General features: G+C 38.4%; 2 protein-coding genes across 12 annotated transcripts in view; one reads left to right on the top strand and one right to left on the bottom strand.

Annotated features, from left to right (window-relative positions):
- The window catches only part of LOC116851052, an 11,069-nt gene extending 1,739 nt beyond the window's left edge, over positions 1-9,330 (top strand). Inside the window, exon 2 of the mRNA XM_032830066.1 lies at positions 8,618-9,330. Coding sequence (XP_032685957.1) covers positions 8,618-8,975 — 358 coding nt within the window. The 3' untranslated portion in view covers positions 8,976-9,330. The remainder of the gene's footprint in view (positions 1-8,617) is intronic.
- LOC116851051 (protein sprint) overlaps positions 1-25,199 on the bottom strand; it is a 101,045-nt gene that overhangs the window by 22,327 nt on the left and 53,519 nt on the right. For 9 of the 11 annotated variants that reach the window (XR_004379517.1, XM_032830062.1, XM_032830064.1 and 6 more), the window contains 6 exons: positions 16,385-16,508; positions 10,826-11,017; positions 7,013-7,197; positions 4,837-5,018; positions 2,935-3,036; positions 1,030-1,637 (listed from right to left, as the gene is read on the bottom strand). Coding sequence is in view for 10 of the 11 variants with exons in the window: in XM_032830062.1 (XP_032685953.1) it covers positions 1,030-1,637; positions 2,935-3,036; positions 4,837-5,018; positions 7,013-7,197; positions 10,826-11,017; positions 16,385-16,508 (1,393 nt within the window). In the remaining variant the exon portion in view is untranslated. The remainder of the gene's footprint in view (positions 1-1,029; positions 1,638-2,934; positions 3,037-4,836; positions 5,019-7,012; positions 7,198-10,825; positions 11,018-16,384; positions 16,509-25,199) is intronic. The other 2 variants (XM_032830059.1, XM_032830065.1) reach the window with 1 other exon arrangement.

Below are 25,199 nucleotides of genomic sequence, written 5' to 3'. Positions count from 1 at the left end.
CCCCCCCCCCCCCCTCCAAACTAACCCAACCTATCGTCACATTAATACAAAAGTTGAACATTTTAATAAACAATGACTAATGCTTGATGTAACGATAGGTTGGGTTAGGTTAGTTTTTAGAAAGAGTGCGGGGGGCGCAGCCTCTCACTAGTCGTTCGACCTTTAATTTGTTTGTAATAATGTTGGGTACAATGAATAATTAATGATTCTTCTGTATTAAATTTAACAACATTTTCGCAACGTGGACACATTATTTTTTCACGTACAACATTTTTTACGCACAAATAATTTAACAACTCGATACTTCTCGTCGTTAATGCGAGAAATTCATAGAATTTCATTTTTCAGCAGTCGAACGGTAACTATACGAAAGATTGTCGTATACTGGCTTATCATATTGCAGTTATTATTTGATATTGCTCGTTAACGGTACACAGTATCGAAAAATTGTAATATATTTTTCGAACTTCTTTCATCAATAACTTTTTAACAAACAATCAGCGACGGCTAAAACCTTCTGAGAGTTATTCAGGAGGGTGACCTCTACAACATATGTCAAGGTCAAGGTAATCAGAGGGTGGTCCGTTATGCTGCATAATTATCGTTTTTGGATTTTGATTTTCTTCGGAGTTATTATTGCTTCGAAAAGAACCAAAATATTTAGTATTTGTCTAAGAGCGCGAGTTTTTGGTGGTTGAAACATTGCTCTTGATACGCAATTATTTCCTTTTGAACATTTTAATGTTGCTGTCTTTGCAAGAAATCCACTTAACTTGGCGTAACTTTCTGATAGGGCTTTATATGTATAAAGTTCACGGTGAGTGATGTGATATAAAATTGAGATACATCGGGCGTGTCGATTATCCGAAATAAGAGGGGAAGGAGGGATTTTCACCAAATAGATTTCCAGCCGATAGTCGGCTGCTCGAAGAGGAAGTCGATCGTTTTCGATAATTAAACGAGATAAGTTTAATCGAGCTCTCACGCGGCCAATCCGAACGGGACCGTGTCGCCCCGTCTGATCGTTACCTGCGAGGTGTTCACGTCGCTGGTCGTCTGATTCACATTGAACGTCACCGTGGTAGTCACCGTGAAGTTACTCTGACTCTGACTGAAACCCGGCTTCGCCCATCTCGGTGGCGGCGGCGGCGGTGTCTTGCCCTGCGTCGCGCCCTGATGATTCTCGGCGACGATGTTCCTGATGTCGGACGACAGCACGGGCGACGTCGTGCACGACAGGCTCTGGCTCTGATGATGATGATGATGCACACTCGTGCTCGACGTGGACGCGCTCGAGAAGGTCTTGCCGCCGCTCCTATTGGCGAACTCCGCGCCGTTCTTCAGGGTGTCGAAGCTGCCGCTCTTCGAGTCCTGCGCCGGGCTCAGCACGTTGCTCTCCACGTTATGCACCACTGGCGACGGGCATCGCACGCTCTGCACCAGATTCGGCGAGATCAGCCGCTGCGACAGCTTGTCGCAAGGCGACGACGGCACCCGCTGCTCCCTCCGCGTGTCCAACGGCTCGTTGAAGGTCGTCAGGTTCAGGGTGTTGGGCGGAGTGGGTCGCGGTTGACGCGGCAACGACCACGCGGCGAACGTGGACGCCGTCATGGTGTTGGTGGTCGGTGAAGAGGTGCCTGCATTCCGGCGGGAATATGTAACGCCCGTCTGCTGACGGATTATTTTCGCGGCCGAATTTTCAGACGCGGAGATGCTTGACGAGGAATTTATTCGGCCGGACTTTAAGAAATTTCAGATATAGATGTGGCTCGTGCGCGCAAGAAGAAGGCGCACTGAGCGTTCGATAATCGGTGACCGAGTAAAAAAATTTGTAAACAGGAAGAAAAGTTTTTATTTTTGATTTATAGAAATGATTTTGCAATTTAAGTGTGATAACGCAAGTCAACAGATAATTCGCCACATGAAGTTTTTGCGTATATATGTGTTTCTTGTGTATTTTTACGTGCATAATCCGAAAAATGAACTAACAATTTTTCTTTTTTAACAATCATTCGAGACTTTATATATATATATATATATATACACATACATATGTATATGTATATGTATATATATATTAGGACATTCCATGCCATTCGTGATTTGATTTAGTTTTTAATTTTTTATATTTAAAGTACTGTCAATAATCAAGTACCTTTTCCATAAAAAGTTCTTCCATTTAAGCAATATATTTATCTATAAAAATTCATTAAAAATAAAGATTTTTCTCTAATTAGACACAAGATTAAAATTTATAGAATATTTTTTTATTTTTAAAAGAAACATGCTACAAGTCAGACACAGCAGAAAATTATGAGTTTTTACATTTTAAATTTGGCAAGCCATGTCTGTATTTATTTAGATGAAAATAAATTTTCTTGGAATTTGAAAATCACTGGAAAATTCTGGGTGATAGAAAAAATCTGTTTGCATTTTTTAATTCAGTAAAAATAATGTAAAAAATACTATATGGATCACACAATTTGGTCTATTTGATAGAAAGTTTTTTTTGTAGACTAGTGTATGTCAAATACACGTAGATATTGTACGTAATTTGTCAAATTTGAGAGAATGAAGTCCGGACTGATGTTTACGATTTTTTTCGAAGAAAATTTTGATCTTTGCTCTCGCCGCCTCATCAATTCTTTATTCCCATTTTTAGTCTGTTTTAATTTTGCACCCTAGCCTTTCTCCGTTTTATTGTTGCAAATAATACTATCCCATAAAAATGATGAGATTATATGAGAATTCTGTAAAGACTATTCTATTCTTGATGTGGTATTCGTATGGTACGGACATTATAGAGAGATAGAGAGATAGTGTAACTATTAATTACGTCGAGTCGTGAAGTAACCGCCTATCGGTGCAACAGCCACTGTGTGAAGCAGTACAGCAGTAAGAATAGTGAAGCGAGGTAGTCAATGTCTCACTTACGCGTATCGTGGGATGATATCGGCGCGAGATTCAGCACTATGCTCTCCGTGGTCGGTGTGTCGGCATTATTGTTGTTGCTGCTATGATGATGGTTATTGTTACCTGCGAGGAGAGAATACGCGCAATAAGTACTCTCGCGTGCGAACAGAACTAAACGGCGTGACTCGCGCTGTAATCGAGAATCTGAGAATTTGTTAACTTTTACCTTGAATTAGTGGTGTCAATATTCGAGTGGCAGAGTACCACTGGGATACTCGAGTTCTTCGAATACTTTCTAAATATCTTGGCGACCGATTAATTTGTAAGTTACTTGGACCTTCGAGTGCCACGTGATTAGTGTAGATAATGTTAATGTAGAAAATAATATCTTAGAATAATAGGAGAAATAGTATTTCTGAGTAGATCAATAGAGATTAGTCAATATAGATCAATATAAGTAGTAATTTAGAAAAATAAAGGACAAAATTATCTAATGTGAAATCAGCTGTTGCGGAAATTAATAACAGATGACAAAGAGTATTTTTTTTATACTAACTGCGATTTTTGGTTTCGCGTATCTGTACTTTTTGGGTACTTTTAGAGTAGTAATCGAGTAATTTACGATAATATTTGTGTATTTGAGTACTGGATACTCGATTAATATGCAAATTAGTCAGTTATTCGAGTATAAATATAGGTAGTACTTTACAAGAAACAAGATCGGGCGATGTGAAATCAAATATTGCAGAAATTAATAATCGATGACAGATGGGTATTTGCTCGAATACTAATATAGTTTGTGGTTTCAAATAGTTAATTTTAGGTATTCGCGTACCTCGAGTATTAGTTGGGTTTTCGAGTCTTCTTTGTGTTACCTGGCTATCGGGTTAATTTGCACATTATACGCATGTATGTGTGTGTAACTGGTAGTAACTTAGTGGTATTTGCGAGTTTAACGAACTGGCTAATGCTGGTGAGTTTGGGTATTGAGATGCTACCTAGGTGTAAATACCCAGGTTATATTGTCAGCACCAATTTCGAATACTTGGATTATTCTTGTTTAATATTCGAGTGACCTGAGCAGTACTCGCAAAATTTGAGTACTAAATATATATTCGGGTATAGAAATCACTTAAAATGTCATTCTACTCTGCTAAGAAAATAAATTTTTTTTCAAATTTACTTTTCTTCTTTCAAGTAATTTAGCTTTCTTTTCTCAAGTAAATGGTTATCTTCAACAAAGAATATTTTCTTGACAGACTTAAAACTTATTTATTATCAATTTTAGAAAAGTCATTATGTGCACAAAAGAAAAATTTCTTTTCTTTGCAAGAATATAAAACTTCATCGAAGAAATAGTTATTTCGACCTTATATAGCAAACAAACTGAATTTTTTATTTAATATTCTTGATCGAAATGCTAGATTTGTTAGGATTTAGAAAATATGTGAATAAATTTGATGCTTATGATGAATTTACGGTAGATTTATAAACTCTTATAAAATACTCGAAACAAATAATATTTACTTGAATCTAGTATGTATTTTTCTGTGTGAGGGTTTCATACTGACACCGCTAATTCAAATAGGACGCAAAGCTGAAAAATAACGCGTTACTCGCAACACTATTACCGTTAAAAATGACTTCCCTCCGGTAACAATTTGTTAACGGCATCATTTCTTTCCGTTAGTGACGAAGAAAGGTGATACCATTACCGTTACAAATTGCTTTTCCTTCCGTAACGATTTGGCGATAAAGGCGTTATTCTTTCCATCAGTAACGAGCAACCTAACACATTGTGTGCGAATTGGGAAGTAACAGACAGGAGAAAAATAACGAGCGGAGTTTTCGCGGCTCGATCAGATTCGCCGTGGTTAATTGTTTCCTCTCGACGTATCGCGTCGCTTGGCCGGGAGAACTCACCGCCGTGGAAACTGCTGAGGCTGGACGTGTTGCTGCTGCTGCTTTCTGCGGGCGGTTTCGGATTCGCCATGGGATACCGCCAGAACTCCTGGCCCAGCAACGCGAGCGACGACAGTTGCTGCCTGTTCTTCGCCTCCCGCATCGCCCGCGGCAACGTCAGTTGCACCGGCAGCTCGTCACTGCTTGCCGCGAAACAGAAACAGACTGGTCGATTCGAGTTACCGAATTCAACTCCGAGGGGAGTTCTCTCTCCGCCTCTCCTGCTCTTTCCTTTTTTATTCAGTGCAATCTTTCTTTGTTAATGTTCAGGGCATGCGGTAAATTGCGGTGTAACCGCGAGAGGGTGATCGCTCGTGTACGGACGAAGAATGCGGAATAAATTCTGACCGTGCTGGTCCGTTTGTGTCGCTGCTTCACATAACGATCAGATAGAATTTGCAGCGGCTTACCACAGTTCATGAATATACTGGGCAAGGTATTGCCAGAAAGAAGATAATCGTTTGCCTTGAAATTAGGGCTCCTGGTCCCTTGTTCGTGGAATTTTCGATTGATAACGTCAGAAGTGAGAATACACGAGAAAAATTCCTACAAAATACGTTGAAATAAAAAAGTATAGTTATAAAACGACACTTGCAGTCGATTGGGCACACCTGAAAAACAGTCCGCTTCCGTTTACTCTGATAATGAATAAATTACCGTAAAATTTTGACGTGATACGCAATCGATCCTTTTAATCTATCTTTCCTCATTGTGACGATTGTGACGATTGTGACGTTTATTTTAAGGTAATTTATTGATTGTTAAAGTAAAGAGAAGGTGTTCAAACTATCTTACACATCTGCTCGATGGATTGTGTCATTTTATGGATACATAATTTTATTTTTACGTATTTTGCAAGTATTACGTACATATTTTGCAAGTATTACGTACGTATTTTGCAAGAATATTTAATGTATGTTTTCTCGTTTTTGAGATTACAAGCCAAGATGGCCGCAGCGAGAACAGAGGAATCTTTTAGATTCCTGATGAAATTTTTGAATTGATGATGTTAGAAGCGAGGAAATGCATACCCAAAATTCTTGCGTATCATTTTCAAATTGAATAATATCTGTATGAAAGAATACTTGAGATTGCTTAGGCATACTTGTAAAATGTTTCGAAAACTATCTTTTCCCTTGACAATCAATGAATAGCCGAATAAAATTAGATTTACGATCAGACAGAATTTGCAGAGATATACAATGACAAAATTATGAGAAAAAGGTAAATTAAAAAGAAAGTTGGCCTTAATTCACCTTAATTCACGACCAAATATGGGCGCGGCGAATACTCAGAAGCCTTAACAACAAAATTCCAGTAAACACAAGTTCCAAAATCATCATTTTTTTCAGATCAACTGTCCCAGTGTGGATCATTCGTAAAGTTTTGATATTAATGCAGGGAATACAATAAATGTGAAGGAATCTAATCGGCAAATTTATCAGATCTTCTTTCTAATATAAATATACTTACGTATCTGTATAATCAATTTATCAGATCTCTGAGTAAGTGAAATATTGTTTTCGTATTCTTTATCTCTTTCTGTTTCTCTATCGATTTCTAATACTCATTTTGCTACATTAAAATGTGGGATAAATATAACTTTTGAGGTCTATTATACGTCTGCAAATTTTGTCATAGTACTTTGAACTCACCTAGTATTTTTGTTCTAGTATTTATTCTTATTTTTGCAGACTAGCACAGAAGGTTAGTTCTTAATTTCTGATTTTGTTAAATATTAAATGTTAATAATGTGTGGATATTAAATATTAGATCAGGCTCGTTAGATGGCTGAGAAATGATGCTATTTATCTATAAATCTATAAAAATTATGAGAAGTCGATGCTATTTATCTATAAATCTATAAAAATTATCTATTAGCTATAAAAATTAGCTATTATCTATAAAAATGATTGACAACTCAAAGTAGAGAAATCTTTGCGTCAATTTGATATCGCTGAAAGATGCGCTGGTGAACTAAGGAGATTTCTTATCTTCATAATAGACAGCTGACGATTCACCCTACAATGCTGAAGTTAAATTAGCTCGACGCAAGATAGATTCACCCCTCTACTGATGGGTGCGAGTGGTCGCGAGCAAAGTGGCGAGGGGCGAGCAAGAAAACGGGGCCACTCACCAGCACTGAGAGTAGTGGGCGATCAGCGAGGGTATGTTGTCGAACCTGTTCTCGCTGGTCTCCAGGCTCAGTTTCCCCTTGTTCGCCTGGATCAGGTAATGCTCGATGTAGGGCCCCTTGCCGGCTGGCAGTCTCACCGAGAGCGCCATCGTGTCGCTCTGGCTCGACTGTCGCACCACGAAGTTCTGCGGCAGATCGAAAGATTTATTGTTATTCGTTTTGTCAAACATTATTATCCTTCCAAAGCGGAATATTAACTCCAACATCAGAGTTCAGTTCTTATTGGCTAATTATGTGTTTAATTTATTCGTTTTCTGCGTTCTATGTCTTAGCAAATGTATATAATAAATTAACATTTACTTGAATAGTATGTATTTTTCTGTGTGCATCAGAATTTTGGGATTATGGCTTTCCAGAAAAATGAATACTTGAGATTGCTTAGGCATACTTGTAAAATGTTCCGAAAACTATCTTTTCCCTTGACAATCAATGAATAGCCGAATAAAATTAGATTTTAACGATCAGACAGAATTTGCAGAGATATAAAATAACAAAATTATGAGAAAAAGGTAAATTAAAAAGAAAGTTGGCGTGTCACTTTAATTCACGACCAAATATGGGCGCGGCGAATACTTAGAAGCCTTAACAACAAAGTTCCAGTAAACACAACTTCCAAAATTATCATTTTTTTCAGATCAACTGTCCCAGAGTGGATCATTCGTAAAGTTTTGATATTAAGTTTAAGTTTTGCTTCTTTGGCAACAAATAGTAATCTTGTATTAATTTCATAGTTTTTTGTCAAAAGTTATAAGTTCTTGAGACTTTATCAAAGTAAATAAAGAATAAGGCAAATAAGAGCCAACTGCCGATCTTAATAGCGAAAATCACAAATTAATAAAAGCTTGTAATACATTTATTTAAGTACAAAAATTCAGACGTTTTGGTCCTAGTTTCGGACCCTCTTCAGTGACAATTCCAAAATATAGTCACAAAAAAATTCGCATAAATCGCAACAGAAGAACTTGTAAATCATGCAACAGCAAACCAAGTCAAGCAAACGTAATATTGAGTCTAACAGGTTGACTGCGGTCTTTAATAAGAAAAATTTCAATAAAAATTACTATTTGTTGCCAAAGAAACAATTTAATGTGTTTCTCCTCTGCTTTGCTGATCTTCATATACGTGCCTATTTTATTTGTATCACTAAGTTCGTTTGAGTTTCGCAGTTTAACTGTTAGATAAGTTTTTAAATTGCTTCTTTGGCAACAAATAGTAATTTTTATTGAAATTTTTCTTATTAAAGACCGCAATCAATGTGGTTTACAAGTTCTTCTATTGCGATTTATGCGAATCTTTTTGTAACTATATTTTCGAAATTATATTTTGTAATTATCACTGAAGAGGTTCCGAAACTGGGATCGAAACGTTTGAATTTTTGTACTTAAATAAATGTATCACAAGCTTATATTAATTTGTGATTTTCGTCATTAAGATCGGCAGTTGGCTCTTATTTGCCTTATTCTTTGTTTGCTTTGTTAGCTTTTTGCATTTGTTAAAAATTAATTGTTTTGTTTTGTTAAAACTTCGTCATTTTGATGTTTCCAGACATTGCTTGTCCACCAATGAGTCCACCCTTTCGAAACGATTTCCAAACGATGCGGATTTTTCCGATGTCGAGGCCGGAAACGCTCTCGGCAACGAGAGAATTCGCGCTTCGTCATTACGCGGCCGGTGTTCCGATCGAAGAGGGGCGGATGTGTGGGAGTGTCTGATCTATAGACGAGTAATTGCAAGCCGCATTGCTTTTTGGCGATGTAATTCCTTCGTTCTTCCGTTCGCTGACGCGAACCCGTTGTCCGCAGGGAGGAGAGGAGAAGGCTACAAGGGTCCATCAGCGAGGGGGTGGAAATGGCAGGGAGACGAGGCGCAACCGACGACGATCAACAAAGGCGCAAAACAATGAGTCGCCTAGGGAGAAACAATGCCTCGGTCGCTCACTCGCAGTCATTTCCGCGCTGATTACAGAAGGGAGACTTCGCGCGCCATTACGCGTTACTGAAAGAAAAAAAGGAAAAAAGAAAAGGGAAATGGAAAGTAAATGTGGAGACGCAAAGATGTGTGCTGGACGTCTTTACTCCGTCGCGTTTTAATCGATCGTCTCATTAGTCTCGCTGGGGTTTGTATTTCGCGATCATCAAGACTATCATTCTCGTTTCTCGCGCAAGTAATATGTATAGATTCGAAGATTAAGACTTCTGGTCCTTCGCATTGTCTATCTCTTTTAATGATGTCAGAAACGAGAAAATGTATGCTAAAAATTCTTGTGAAATACGTTAAAATAAAAATCTATATATCCATAAAGTAACACTTGCAATCGATTAAATAAATTTGTAGGATATTCCGTGCACTCTTCTTTTGCTCTAAGAATCAATAATTTGTCATAAATTAACGTGACATGCAATTCATCTTCTTAACCTATTTCTTCGCCTATTTCTATTCAGATTAATTAACAATAAATTATTGATTGTTAGAGCAAAAGGAGAGTACACGGAATATCGTACAAATTTGTTTAATCGATTGCAAGTTTTACTTTATGGATATATATTTTTATTTCAATGTATTTTACAAGAATTTTTAGCATGCATTTTCTCGCTTCTGACGTCATTAAAAACAGATAAACAATGTGAGGGGCCAGGAGTCTTTACGGCGAAAGGCGCGTTTTTTCTTAAAAACTCGTTACATATATATGATAATATTTATGTCAATAGTTCTAATCGCTCGTCGCAATAATTCTCTAAAGCTGTCACAGATTTACATAAGAAGTGTTTCTACATTGAGAGGAGAAATATCCAAAAAATATGAAACGTTTATTCGGTGGAGATTCTATAGAATATATTTACTTAAATCTAAGTTCTTTCATTTAAATAAAATAAAATATTGCTAGTATAAGATATTATTAGTACTCACTGAATAAATATTTTTTATGTTTTAGATTTTCTTTCTTTTAGTATATTATATATCAAATTAACTAATATAAATTTCTCTATATCATAATTTTATATTTCTTTATAATAATTTTATATAACAATTTTATATATGTTCTATAATATAAAGTTCTATTATATGTCAAATTAATTAATGTAAATTTGAATTAATTTACAAATTAATTCAAATTTATATCTGTACATATGTATAATTTTGATTCATTTATGATGTTCCTTTCAGTTTTTTAAGGAAAAGATCCTTTTGTTTTCAGGATAAATATATAAACAAAGTGCACAAACTTCACATATTTCTTGAGCCAACTGATTTCCTTTACAATCCTTTCAAAAAGACAAGAAAGCTCCAAATATATTGGTGATGCTTCGTGCAGATGTTAGTGTTGTGTTATCTTTATTTATTGTTTACAATTAATTGTTATGAAAAAGTTTTGAAATATGTGATAGTAAATGATAACGAAAACATTCTCTTCGATATCGAGAGACAGAACCCATTTTAGTGGAATCAAGGACACTCCGAAAACAGGATAAGAAGAACAATAAATCGGTTCTATTGAACAGCCTTCAATATTTGATGATTCTATTGGCTGTCTTATGTCACTGCTTGTGATTTATATAAATCGACAAGGTTTGCGACGATGCTCCTTTCCTTGGGTTTACAACAGCTTATGATAGAAATCACGATAAAAGTAAAGTAATTTAAGGGAAAAAGAGATAAATCTCATCGTGATCTTCTTCCAGCGGACGCGCAACAGGAAGATTAGTTGAGAATTACTTTTCTACCAATACACGATCTCTAAGTATATTTTCTTACCCCTTCTTCCTTGCCCTGCAACAAGTGAAAAGCGCCGGCCCTCTGGATGCCTGGAAGGAACCAGATCGGGTGAGAGCGGATGAGCCTCTCGATCAGCGTAATATCGCAGGCCACCTCGCTGCCAGAATCTTCTGTAGACGCTGAAGATCCTCCCGAGGTGGCCGATCCCTCCGACGAAAGCGATTCTTCGCTCTGCAAGAAGAAAGAAAGATATCGCTGGTGAGCACAAATATTGAAGTTTGTCAATTAACTGTCTTTTCTATTCTCTCTTTCAAAAAATTATTGTTTAACTAAACTAATAAACTAATAAATTAGCCCTAAAAAATAAACTCTAATTAATAACGTTTTCTATTTGATTTTATTTCATTTTTTTTCAGTGTATATGTGATAAATATATTTCACGAATGTACTCGTTTTATTTTATCTTAGCTTCAATAAATGTGTTTATTTCTTTAAAGTATCTCGATAAAAGTATCTAACAAACCAATAAGAAACTAATAAACAAATTCTAAAAATTAATTTTAATAAATAATGAATTTTTCTTCCATTTTTTTTTCAATATATGTGACAAATATATATCTAACGAATTTATCTTGTATTATTTTATCTTTTAGCTTCTCAACAAATGTGTTTATTTCTTCAAAGTAATAAATATCTCACAACACAATTCTGATAAACTAATAAACAAACTCTAAAAAAGTAACTTTAATAAATAATAATTTTTCTCTCATTTTTTAAAAATGTATATGACAAATACGTCTAACAAATTAACTTTGTTTTATTTTCTTTTTAAAATTTTGTTCTTATCTTATCACTAAGTGTGTTTATTTTTTTGAAGTATCTCAATAAGTATCCAACATACAATCGAATTTTAATAAACTAATGAAAAGAAACTGAAAGATTAACTCTAATAAATAACATTTCCTTCTACATTTTCTTTTCAACGTATACAACAAATACATTTGACAGCCTTATCTTTTTGTGTTTCATCTTAGCTTCAGTAAATGTGTTTATTTCTTTGAAATTACTTCAATAAATATCTAATAACTCAATTTTAATAAATTCTAAATAACTAAAAATAAATAACATTTTTTCATTCATTTTTTTCAATGTATACTAAAAATATGTCAAACAAATTTATCTTATTTTATCTGATTTTACACGGAAAAACAAGGAATGGTGTCAACCAGAAAAATAGTAAAATATGTCAAAACTTTTCTTTCTGGCTTCAACAATCAATTCTTGGTTGCGCTAATCTACCGATTCGTTGCCTCAAAAATGTGAATCATCACGGCAGAAAATTGTTATAAAAATTGGTAATGACAGCAATTCTTTTTTTTTAGTGTAATAAATGTACTTGTTTCATCTTAAAACATCGACTTGAAAAAATTTTTCATTTTATCCGTTTCTTTGTCTCGACACGAGATGGAGATTATTTGGATGAAGGACAATTTGCCGGAACATCCCCCGCGGGATCGAAAGTCCTATCCGGGACTCTGAGAACGTCGAACGGCTCGTTTTCGCCCTCGACTCGCCGTTGTTACGGCCGTTTTATCGTGAATCGCTCGGATTTTCAGCAATTTGCCGGTGTCGCGAATATACGGAAATCTCAGTCTCTTAAGCCGCGGGGCGTGAATCCCCCCCTTGGGCTACGCGGCACAATGCAACCCCTAATTCCGCATTATACTACCGGCTGGTCGACTCGCGCCCGGTTATCTCAATTTGCAGAGCCGATGCCCCGGTAGCGCGATTTATTTATCGCTCCCCACCGATCCCACCCACCCTTCTCTTCCACTCTCTCTCTCCCTCTCTCTTTTCTTCGCCCCCATCTCTCTTTTCCGACGTAGAGAAGTGCTAGAGAAAGCGATAATCGAGCGTGCCTCGCCTCAGGGGAGAAGCTACATTGTGAGGAAGAGATGAAGTATTCGGCGAAGAACTCAACTCGATCCCTCGATCTTCCCAATCGACACCAATCAAACGAGACGGGGTTTTTAATCTCAGCTGGACGCGAGACCTCTTCCTCTCTTTCCTTTTTATCGTGTCCTATATCGATGAAAAGAGCCAAGAAGAGAGATCGATGACGGACGAAGTGGAACGGAAAGTACGAAGGGGTCGGGGCCGGTTAAAGGGTGAAGGTGGGGAGGCAGGGGAGGGGAGCGGCATCGGAGCAAAGGGGTTCGAGTGTAATTTAATTTGAAATGCAGACTGACACACGCCGGCGTTTCCGGCTAAAGGGATTAAACGCGGACGTGCGTCGCGTGCTGAACACTCACTCCTCCGTCTATTCGAGACAGAGTGGGAGAGTGAGAAGGAGCGATGAGCTAATTGCAAATCCCTTAATTGCTCGTCAGAAAAAGTCGACCGCGTCGTGAGACGTCGACGCGCTCGTTCTGAATGCAAAGTGAATCGCGCGGCGTCGCGAACATTGCATCGCACACCGAGCTGAGGAGACGAGAGGAGAGGAGAGGAGAGGAGAGGAGAGGAGAGGGGAATCGGCAACGCGATTGTGTCGTCGCGCATGAGAAAACGAAAACAATTACGTCCTTCGCCCGGCGGCGATGCAATTAAGTACGAGCGCGCTAATCGGCGCTGTCGTTAAAATTGAAAACGCGTCGCGTTCGAAGATAAATCGCGCCGGGGTTCGATCAGGCCGGGAAACGCGGGCGAAAAGCGCGCAAAACGGCGTGAAGCCGCAACGGGACGAGGAATCCTAGGGAAACCGGCGAATAACGAAATCAAGCGATACACGGATTTCCCCGCCAGGCCGGACGTTGAAGTTCGTATTTTTTGGTGTTTTTATAAACGCGCGCTCGCGCGCAAATTACAGTTTCCCCTTTGAGCCGGCGAACAAAACCGACCTTTCACGTTGCGTTATTATGTTGCCGTGCGTGTGTTTGTATGCCGCGCGGCGCTGTGCAATTCTAGAAACAAAAACTTTCACGTTGGAGAGCGGGTGACGGCGGGCGGGCGACATCGCAAAATTTAATATAGCCCCGTTGGTCGCGTGGATTTAAATTGCGCGTTACAGTAACGCTTAATTAAACTCAATATTTCGTTGTGGTGGCGCGCGCAGTTACGTGCCGTATGCATGCAAATGTTATCAATTAGTCCAACGGTCTATTTCCGTCCGCGAGGCGATTCGCGAGTGATCATTAGCGAATGCAGCAACATTCTGCTATTGCTGCAGGCTCTGTATGTGTGTCTGTGTTTTGAGTGTTTGTGTGTGTACGCGCACGCGCACGTGTGATCATTACAGTCGCGGGTCGTTATGTGAGCAAACGACGTTACGCAGTCGGTTACGCGATCGTTTGTTTCATTATTAACTTATACACAGAAAAATAAACACTGCGTTGTACATGTTACTCGTTTCAAGTATTTCATGAGTAAGCAAGTCTAGATGACCCCAGGCGTATGTCGCTCATGTGCTTTTTTAGTATTTACCTTGAGAGGAACAGTGGATACACGGAAAAAAAATAATTTGCTACAGCAGCAAACTAATTTGCTACATATGGACAGTTAAATATAATTCGCTGTGTTAGCTACTTTTTCCTTGCTGCAGGAACCTATTTTCTTACTATGATAACAAGAAAATCTGCTCCTACAGCAAGAAAAGTGGCTAACGTAGCAAATTTGCTACAGATGGACAACTAAATATATAATATATAATTTACTGCTTTAGCTTTTTTGTTGCAGGAGCAGATTTTCTTGTTATTATAGCATGGAAATTGGCTCCTGCAGCAAAGAAAAAGTGGCTAATACAGCAAATTATGTTTAGTTGTCCATATGTAGTAGAGCTTTTTTTTCGGTGTACTTTTCGGAATTTCATTGTAAAATTGGTAAAATATTCAAAAGTAGAAAAAACTATTTCTATAGTATTAAAGTAAGTTTTTGAGTTTCTTGCAATTTTGTATCAATATTCTCCATTGAAAGTGGACAAGGTTAAGGCTAAGACTTCTTGTCGGCTATATTGGATTTATGACGTCAGAAGCGAGGGATGACATGCTGATGAAAGTTGCGTGTCATTTCTGAATAAAAATAAATATAAGCGAAAGAGCATTTGAGATTGCTTGAGTACACTTGTAAAATTGTCCGAAAGGTATTCATTTCTCTTAATGGTCAAGAAATAATCGTATAATAAATGATGAAATGATGAAATAAGTCTGTTTTGTCTGCATTTATTTCACTATTTGTTATACGATTATAATCGTCAAGGGAAAGGGATATCTTTTGGACAATTTTACAAGTATGCTCAAACAGTTCCAAGTGCTATTTCGTCCATATTTATCTTTATTTAGAAATAGCACGTAACTTTCGTCAATATGTCGTTCCTCGCTTCTGACGTCACAAATTCAACCCGCGGCGAGGTATAAGGAGCCTTAAGCGACGTATCGTTACCTGAAGCCACTATAACATATTTTATATATAGCTTCACTTCCACTCCGCAAAAAATCTAACCAAACCTTACCCTACAGCGTTGTGAGAATGTTGGTTGTTAAAATGTACGTGCATAAATGTATTAGGTAGGTGTACAAATTAATTCGTGGCTTTTTTTAGAAATCGATTGGAGTTTGTTGGGTCACACCAAGTTATTCTGCAAACTCCAAGTTGTGTTTGACAAAGATTTTCTTGCAACAGCTGATTCAATTCCTTGTTTTCGATTTTTTTCTAGTGCTCCAAGATCTTCTTGTTCGAAAAGAATGAAATTATCATTTCGAAACTTTTGATATTACTTTTTATATGTACCGTAAGCCATTACATTTTTCTTTAAAGCAGAACAAATCATTTTTTTGGTCTCAAGAACATTTTTTCAGTTGAAATGCAGAAAGAATGCAGTGTCTGATATGCTGCTTATCGGGCGATGTCGTGTTCATTACTGCTTTGTAAAGTTATGTCGTCCGCAACATCCAGTTATATGATGTTTTTGCATTTTAAGAGTTGGTATTCTGAAAACAATGCGGCAGATGAAAGATTTGAATTTAGAATGAAGTTAGAATGAATTTAGAATGAAGTTATAGTCGAGTAATTGTAAGGGTCACAAATTAATTTTTGTACATCTAATACATTTTTTAACAACTAACATTGTCACAATACTGTACTCTCTTAAAGTGAATCAATGAATAGTCACTGATATCTGAGCAGTTTCAGTGCTATACTTATAACTGCAAATCAGTGTATATTCACTGCTCTCAATGATGTTTCACTAATTTACTTTAAAAGAGTAGGGTCAGGTTAAATTTTTAGCGAGGTGGGGTGCCTCCATCCCCACCGAATATATATTTTCTGCTTTCTTTTTCTTATTATTACACATTCATATTTTCTAGTTTCTAACTTTGACCATGTCAGTCATCCCTAGAATTGATTGCAAACACACCACTCAAAAGTCGAGATGGAGAACAATTTCGGGCTTTGACCAAAACGCTTGGCTGTTCCGCACATTGACCAGTCAATCCTGGGAGATCCCGCGCTACGGACTTTGGCCATAACATACGTATCGTTCTCTCTCCACCACACTTTTCCCTCTGTCCGCAGTCAGCGCGAGTCGAGGCGCGAGTAACCCACCTGTACATGATGTAGCTGCGCAAGTTGACGGTGCTGCAGCGGATTCGGCGGCGGCGTGCTCGGCGAGCTGACGACCTGAACGGTTCCGTGCTGCTGCAGGTACGGTTCCAGGAAGACATCGCTCCTGCAACACGAGAAGGGGAGGGGGGGAGGGTTAATAAAAATTGCATGCCGCCGTGAGCGCGCGCGACTCGGGAGCCGGGAGGGGAGGACAAAAAATTACCCTCGCCCGTCCCTCGTCAATTAGATCGGCCGGGTTTTACGACGGGTTTACGACGCGGCGCGGCCGCCGTTACGCAAATGTGGCACGCCGCTGGTTTTCCCACGCGAGAAGGCGCCCACACGCGCCCCGATAACGCATCGGCCCGCCAGGCAAGCGGCCGGGGCCGGCCCGGCCGGTGCATGCGATCAATCGTCGCGACCTGCTGCAACCGCCGCGACTGCGATCGCAGCTGCAACTGGGTCGTCGCGCGCGAAATCGCTCCGGCTTGGCGGGCGAGAACGACGATCTTGCTTTCTTATCGGTTGTCGACCGTGCGACAACGGGGTGGACGGAGACCCCGCAGCGGATCTGAGCGGATGGAAACGCTGCTTCTTCCACCTAATTTAACCCGAAAGCTCGGAAGTCGCGTGGACGTGGACGCGCGCACGCGCGTTTCTTTGCGCTCCCCAAGAACCGACGGATAAAGCCGCCCTCGTGGCTCTTTCCCTTCCCCCCTCTCCCCCTTTCACTCCTCTTCGCGCGACACTCGTTATGTGTCGACGGCGAGAGAGCTCGGGTTATTAGGGAGGACGGGAAAATTGTCGAGGGAAAATTCAGAAGTTCGGCGAGCAGAGATCGCGCACACTGGTCTGGACTTGATTCTCTTGAGAGTTTTGATTGAAATTACGCACTGACACCCACGCGGTTTTACTCCGGTTGGCTCGCTTCTCCTACGTTGATTAAATTACTTTTCAGTTGTACAACAGATTATTAGACTTCCCGGAAATCAATAGCCGATCTGACTTGTGGTTTTCGAATTGTTTCTTATGAAGTACTTTCATTTGCTTTTAAGCCTGATCTACAATGTGCTCTTTGCTTCTTTTTCTTTATCTCTTCCTGACTCAAACCTTAAGCTTTAAACCAGAGAAAGATAGAAGACAAGAAAGACAATGCAAAGAGCATATTATAGATTATCAGGCTTTAAAACTGATACCTCACTTGTTTTCTTCATGCTAATTTAATTCACGCACTTGTTGTTTCTATTATTTCTTGGTAGTTCAAGAATACTTTAGTGAAAAGGGACTCGTGCATTATTTCGTTGCACGAGTTCCAACTGAAACATAACGTTGTGTCCTCGAATGTACAATAAGGGAGACCGGGTATAATTGTTCCAGGAGGTATGTCGGCTATGTGTTTCGTTTATATATTTATCGTAAGAGTAACAGCGGAAACGAAATCGCAAAATGTTTCTTTTAGAATATAGATGTTTTTCTGTGAGTTTCATTAAAATCGGAATAATATTTAAAACATTGAAAAATTGATTTACAAGCAGCTAAGTGCATTTCCTCGAAATTTGGTATTAATATTCTTCACCATGAATGAATAAACTTAAATACCATGTTATCAGTTAGTTTCCTGCAAGTGTATACAATTATAGGTAATAAAAAGGTTTTTCATTCATAAAATGATTCGAAATCGAGCATGTAGACGAATGAACTAAAGTTGGTCACTATTTAAAGACCGGCAAAGCTGTGGAGACCTCTTGCGGAAATCTCGAAAGTAAATCTATAATCAGGCCTTATAATTTATATGTGGCTTTCTTACCTCCAAGTTGTTAGCTAGCTTGACCCAATACTAGGATAAGAAGATGCAGCATGTTCGTAATTTAGTTATTATAATAGAAATTATATAGTTTATAGAATTGTTGAGAACATCAAATCATAAAAGAAAGTTGCCCCTATCATATTTATACAGTCAATCGTAACAATTAGTTGCGCGAGAAGTTGAAACTTCGAGATTCTGAAGAATGTGACATCTAGCCCCGACTCCTCTATTCTCTGGTAGAATATATTTATCTTCAAAAAAAATGTAAAGAAGTCAGCATTTATGAAGTGTTTATGATGATGTGATGACAAAGTTGTTACTATTTATAAGCAAAAATTGAAGACAATTGTTGAAACAAGTTCACGTGTAATTATGCAGAAATTATCCAAGGAATTCGGAACTACGGTTCCGACAATTTTGGTACACTTGAAACAAATTGGGGAGATGAAAAAGCTTGATAAGTGGATTAGACGCACGAATTGAACAAAAATAAAAAAAAGGAGCGTCACTATGAGGTGTTTTCACGCAATAACAACGACCCATTTTTCAATCACATTGTGACGTGTGACGAGAAATGGATATTGTACGATATCCGTAAACGCGCTCGGCACAATGGCTCGATGGTCATGAATCATTCAACCATTTCCCAAAACCAAAATTGCATCAAGGGAAGGTTATGTTAACCGTTCAGTGGTCTACGAGTGGTATAGTCCGCTTGTCAAATCCCGATGCCACCATCGCGAAGGAACACATTGCAATCAAACTGACCAAATATATGAGAAATTCTGCACAGTAGAACTGCAATACGCAGAGAGAATTTGCATGCACAAAAGGTTGTAATATCCAAAAGCGAAATACAAGGCAAAGTTCGTTATACCTTTATTTCAGGCGCCTTCATTCTGAAACACCAGACTGCGTAAGCCGGTTCCATTTTTCTTTCTGTACATGTATATGAAAAGGAAGAGAAGTGAAAGACGCGGAAAAATCAAATTGACCCGACGTGAGTGCTTATCGGTTAAACTAGAGATGACAATGGCAAGGGCGGCTGGAGGGTGGGAAGGCGGGAGCGTACGGGGGTACGTTCCTGGACCAACGGGGCGATGCCGGTCGTCTGCGAGGTCGGGGGTTGCCATGACGATGGGGGGTTCTCAACACGTGGTGGTCCCAGCGAGCGCCGGCGACGTTTTTGCGTATTAACGAGCCGCGGGGTGCATTCGGTGCATTTGGCGCGTCGCTGGAAAGGGGTTGCGCCCCTCGGGGTGGGCTGCATGGCGCGAGAACAAGGGCGCAAAGTGGAGTATAGCGGCGGCCCTTTGCGCCTTCTTCTTCGCGCTCCGGGGGGAAGGAGACGCTCCGCTCGTTCCTGTCGCCTTCTGGAAGACGCCGCGCGCGGAAGTCTCAGCGACAAATTAGCATCGACCGTTATTTAATTACCCGGAGCGCGGGACACGCTGCCGCGCGCCACACTCGGCTGCGCCGCAATGCGCTCGCGGTCGAGACGGGCAACGCGCGGGTAATTAGCCGAGACGCGTGTGATCCTCCCGTCGCGCTAGGAATTCGCACCTCTTCGCGATTATCGCGCTCGCTGGAATGCAAAGAACAAGAAGATGAAGGGAACAATCGCGAGAACGCCGACAAGCTTGTCCTTCTTCTTTTTCTTCTTCTTCCTTTTCTTTGTAATGGCCGGTTCTGTTAGCAAGATGCCAACTTTAGCACATTCGCCACTACGATTTATTCTCATCGCAGACATTACATTTATTTCTATATAATTGTGTGGAACAGACTCGGCTTATATACAGGGTGTCTCACTCTCCTCTGGGCATTTTGTGGGGACGTAGAACAGGTTGAGGTGAATATAAAAGTCCTGCATCGTTTTGCGATATTCGCAATAATTATCGAGATATTAATTGTAGAAAACTTGTAAATGATCATGTAGAATATGGTAAATGAGTTACAGTAGCGACGACTGCCGTCGTGTATTTATACTTTAGGTTAAATTGAACAAAAAAGTTCTGTACTATTTTCATTCATTAAAGAAGATTATTGCACGATTTTGCGTGATAATACACTCATCTTCTTTAATTAATAATTAAAAATCTATGTGATTATTTGCAAAATGGTAGAGGACTTTTTTGTTCAATTTGACCTAAAGTATAAGTATACGACGGCTATTATAACTTATTTATCATATTCTTCATTTACAAATTTTCTACAATTAATATCTCGATAATTATTGCGAATATCGCAAAACGGTATAGGACTTTTATGTTCCCCTCAACCTGTTCTACGTTCCCATAAAATGCCCGGAGGAGAATGTGAGACACCCTGTATAGGCGGATATACAAAGAAGAACGTCGTCGTTATGCATATGTAATGTTGGTAACGAACGTGTTAAGTAAAATTGAAAATCTTGAGTGGAGATGAACTTAAGGTGAGAGATCGGTGCGTCGTATATGTGTGACGCTGGTGATGAACGTGTTAAGTGAAAGCCATTCTATGTAAGTCTCACTATAGACCACATTGTTTAAGGTAGTTGTATTATGAAACGGATTTCACAAGAATTTGATGAAAGAAACCCGCACAAAACCTATGGAAAATGGTTTTCGGTCAAATGGGTTTCAGTCAAATTGACTGAAATTTCACTATGTTATAGTTTTCGCCATTCTGATAAAAAGTTATCATTGCACCAAGTCCCAAAAGTCAATATTTCCCAAGATATAAAGGTAAGATATCAAAGTAGTGAAATATGGTCATCCGCAGTAATAAGACGTATGTTATAAGTATAAGTGATATATTGATATTTATTCACGAAATAAATAAAAATCGATTTTTACATATATATATGTAATAAATATTTAGTTCCGCAATATATATGTATATGTATATACAGGGTGGGGCAAAAGTATCGGACCGGTGAAATATCTCGAAAAATATAAGTTTTACAAAAAACTGTTTCAGATCTTAAAAATATTGCGGAACTAAATATTTATTACATATATATGTGTAAAAATCGATTTTTATTTATTTCGTGAATAAATATCAATGTATCACTTATACTTATAACATACCCCACACAGCACAGAAATTTCAAAAAGCTTTCAGAAAGATTTCAGGAAGATCTCAGAAAGGTTCAATGTTTCTGAAACCTTTCTGAAAGTTTTTTGAAAACTTACTCTTACTACTGCGGATGACCATATTTCACTACTTTGACCCTTTATATCTTAAATATTGACTTTTGGGATTTGGTGCAATGATAACTTTTTATCATGGCGAAAACTATAACATAGTGAAATTTCAGCCAATTTGACCGAAAACCATTTTCCATAGGTTTTGTGCGGGGTCCTTTGTATATACACAATTTGTATATTATATATACACTGAGATATGTTCTAATTATCTGTCCAATTAGAGGAAGATTGATTATTCGAGGTTTGAGATATTTGCAATTAAAGTTGACATTTTTACACATGTTAGTGCGCTATTTTTTATTTCTATTTTTAATATCTTGAACTGTATCTAGAAATGCGATGAAAAATTATGATATTAAATTATTATAATATTACATCAATAAAAAATGGGGAAAATAAAATTTGCTTATTTTTTTTTCGTGAAAAACTTTACATAATGTTGGGCGCTAACAATTTTGCTCTGCGCACGATTGTTATATTTTTTTTTTAACGTGAAAATCACTGTTTCAAGGATTTCACGGAAGAAGGACATAGCTCGATCTAGGATGGATCGATAATATCATATTGACGGAATCATTATTTTGCCAATATAAAAAATTTGGGGAGAACCCAAAATAAATGTATGTAATTATGTACACTGGACCTCTCTTAAAATGTTAAGCAGAATGAAATATTATATTTAAAACTTAATTAGTTTGATAATTTTACTTAATAAACTTCGAAATTTTCAGAAGACGCAATGTCAGTAATATCTAAATTATAAATTCCTATTTTCCATAGATCTACGATAAATCTATTTGATCGAGATATTTAAGATGAATGAAAAGAAAAATGACTAGAATCGTGAATTGTTATTCCATACTCATAATTTAGAGAGTCAATAATAGCTTTGTTACAGATATGTGAAAATTAACTTTCACACGATAAGATTTTGCTCTAAAAATAAATCAGATCCAAGGACCCTGTCTAGATCGGATTTCCTTAAAGAAGAGAGACGCTACATTTCTCTTTAATTAAATTCTCCCGGCGAAACTGAGCGCGCTTCCTTCTTTTCTCGCCGCGATTTCAGATTACCGGCAGTATGTGTTGATAAGGCAGGGGACGAGGGATTTACGGGAGATGAAAGTTCAAGCCCTCACGTCTCTCCTCTCGGACGAATGATCAAAGGGCGCAGTATGCGGACGACAGGCAGCCGTGTAAATGTCCCGAGACGTTTTCGATGTTTTCGTAAACAAGGAGTCGCGAATTTGAATACCCGCCTCCTCCTCCTCGCTCTTTCATCCGTAGACGGAATCATATCATTATCATACGCGAAAGCCTGTGACGCCAGTCGCCCTGAAGACGGAGAAGGAAGGACGAGCGAATCGCGTTCCCTCCGGGACATTCTTGGAATTATTTCGCGGAACATTTTTATAAGGATTTCATATGTTTCCGTGAGATACGCTTCCGTTGCACTCGCTTTGATTGCGAGACAAGATTCCCGGCGAAAAGAGAGGGAGAGAGAAAGAGTACGTGTAGGAGATACTAGAGTTAGATGCCTTATATTTTAGGATTTTGAAGTTACAATTTCTTAGACAACTAATTATTGAGGCTGATTGTAATAAATTATCCGAAAAAAATTAACAAACGGATATTTCCGATCAAAATACGGATGATTTCTTATATCCCATCAGGATATCCGATTAAATTTAAGCGAATGTTTTCGGTTATAGTGGCATCTCATTAAATAAACTGATCAAAAAGTTATGAACCGATGTTTCTCATCGGATGTTTCCTAATTGGATACAAAAATTTGTCGGTATCTTGATCGGAAATATCCGTTTGTTAATTTTTTATCGAATAATTTCTCTCAGTGTATAAACATGATAGAAGTAATCTTATTCTATGATTAATGTCCATCACGATCCATATATTTTGCTTTGTAATAACCAAAATACAAATATGCAGCAACGTAGCCTTCTTTCGCTTTATATCTTGTCTTGATTTATACTGCAATTCTAGACGACTCGTAACTTGTTTTCGTAAGACTCGTAAGAACTTATGAGTAGATCTGCAATTTTATGCGGACCATATGTACGTCATACGATAACTCGTAAATATCTACGATTTCTAGTAAATCTTACGACTAACTAGAAGTTGTCAATAAAGTTACGAATATTGTGAATTTTACCAAAATTACAATCAATTCGTAAGCTATGATTTACACGTATATTTGCTTAGAATTGCCCAGTTACTCAGTTACGTATTAGTTACCCAGTTACGCAGGATAAAGAAGGTCACGTATAAAACATGCATCCTGATTAATAGTTTCAGAGTCTCCCTGAAAGGTCTCCATAGCCCTCCTACCGGCCTTTAATTATGGGCCAACTAATTTCACCTCGTTCTCTTGTATGCTCAATTATTTTGTGAATGGAATTGCATTTACAAGAAACCTTTATATCATATACTTGCAAGAAATTTCATTTTAGCTAGTAACACATCGTTTAATCTTATTCAGACACGGTGGAGAATGTTAATACAAAATTTCGAGAGACTCGAAAATTTATTTTGCTATTACCAAATCAGTTTTTTTCTGTTTCTGAACTGTAATATTATTCTGATCTTAGTGAAACTCACAAGTAAACCTACCCAAGTGTTACACTCCGATTTTGATAAGATTTAATATGCTGTAGTCTAGGTATAATAAGAGAAACGTTAATATATTGTTTTATATGTGCCCATAGGGTCGGTAAGAAAGTTTTTTCGAAAATATTATTTTTTCAAAATTCCTTTTCCCCCCCTTAATTTTGTAGAATCTGAGTGCATTGTTATAAAGCTCATTAAAACTCATAAAACTTTTATTTGAAACTTTTTTTTGTATTATTTACATTTCCGTTAATATTCGTTCAGAAATATTAAAATCGATTTTTTTCAAGAGTGTGTTTCACTCTTTTATGGGTACATATAAAACAATATGTGCCTCTTATTTAGAGTACAGCCTAGACTACAGCATGTTAAAAGCTTATCAGAATCGGAACACTTACTGTAACACTTGAGTAGGTTTACTTGTCAGAGAAGAGTATTTATGTAAAGAGCCATTTCACGATTTTGTACCTACTATTCTTCTTAAGATAAGTAAAAAGAAGCACATGTGCCACATACCACTGGAGCCATATAGCCCCAGCCCCCCAACCTATGTGTGTGTGTGTGTGTGTGTGTGTGTATATGTGAGAGAGAGTAAAGGAGAGAGCTCGACACGGGGTTTATCTATTCAAATATAGGAGAATCGCAATCTGGTTTCGTATTCAAAGCACGCGAAGCTTTACCCAAGAGCGATTCCAGACGTCGGGTCGCCTCGTTACAATTGGAATGCCGCCAAATCTCAACTGTGCGTTACACGCGCGTTATACGTGTGTATGTGTGTGCATGAAGTAGTGGTACCGCGAAATTCACGGTGTCACCGAAATCGCGCGATTCGTCTGCGAATCCGGACGCGCGCGCTGCATAAACATCGCGATTTCCGAGGCCATGAAGCGATCTTGCGATCTCACCTCGATTAATATCGTTGCATTCACTTAACTCGCGAGTGCACCTTTCTTTCTTCGTCCGTCACGGAAGCACTGCCGCGTATCGAAGCGCCGACAAGCGTTGCCGTGCGTTTTCGCCGCGTCATGATAATCGAGTACGTGGAAAAGTGCGGCGGAAAGCGGGCTAGTGGTGTAGCGCGCGTTCTCTTAACGGCTTTCAGTCACGAGAGGAACAACCGCTCGCGTGAAAGGGGATTGGAAAAGTTGTCGATTATGATGATCATCGAGCGGAAAAATACGCCGCTATAACCGTC

The sequence above is a fragment of the Odontomachus brunneus genome, unplaced genomic scaffold (assembly GCF_010583005.1).
Source record: "Odontomachus brunneus isolate Ranch 3 - 2012 unplaced genomic scaffold, Obru_v1 Obru_scaffold_164, whole genome shotgun sequence".
Taxonomy (NCBI): Eukaryota; Metazoa; Arthropoda; class Insecta; order Hymenoptera; family Formicidae; genus Odontomachus; species Odontomachus brunneus.
This window is presented reverse-complemented; position numbering and strand designations above follow the sequence as displayed.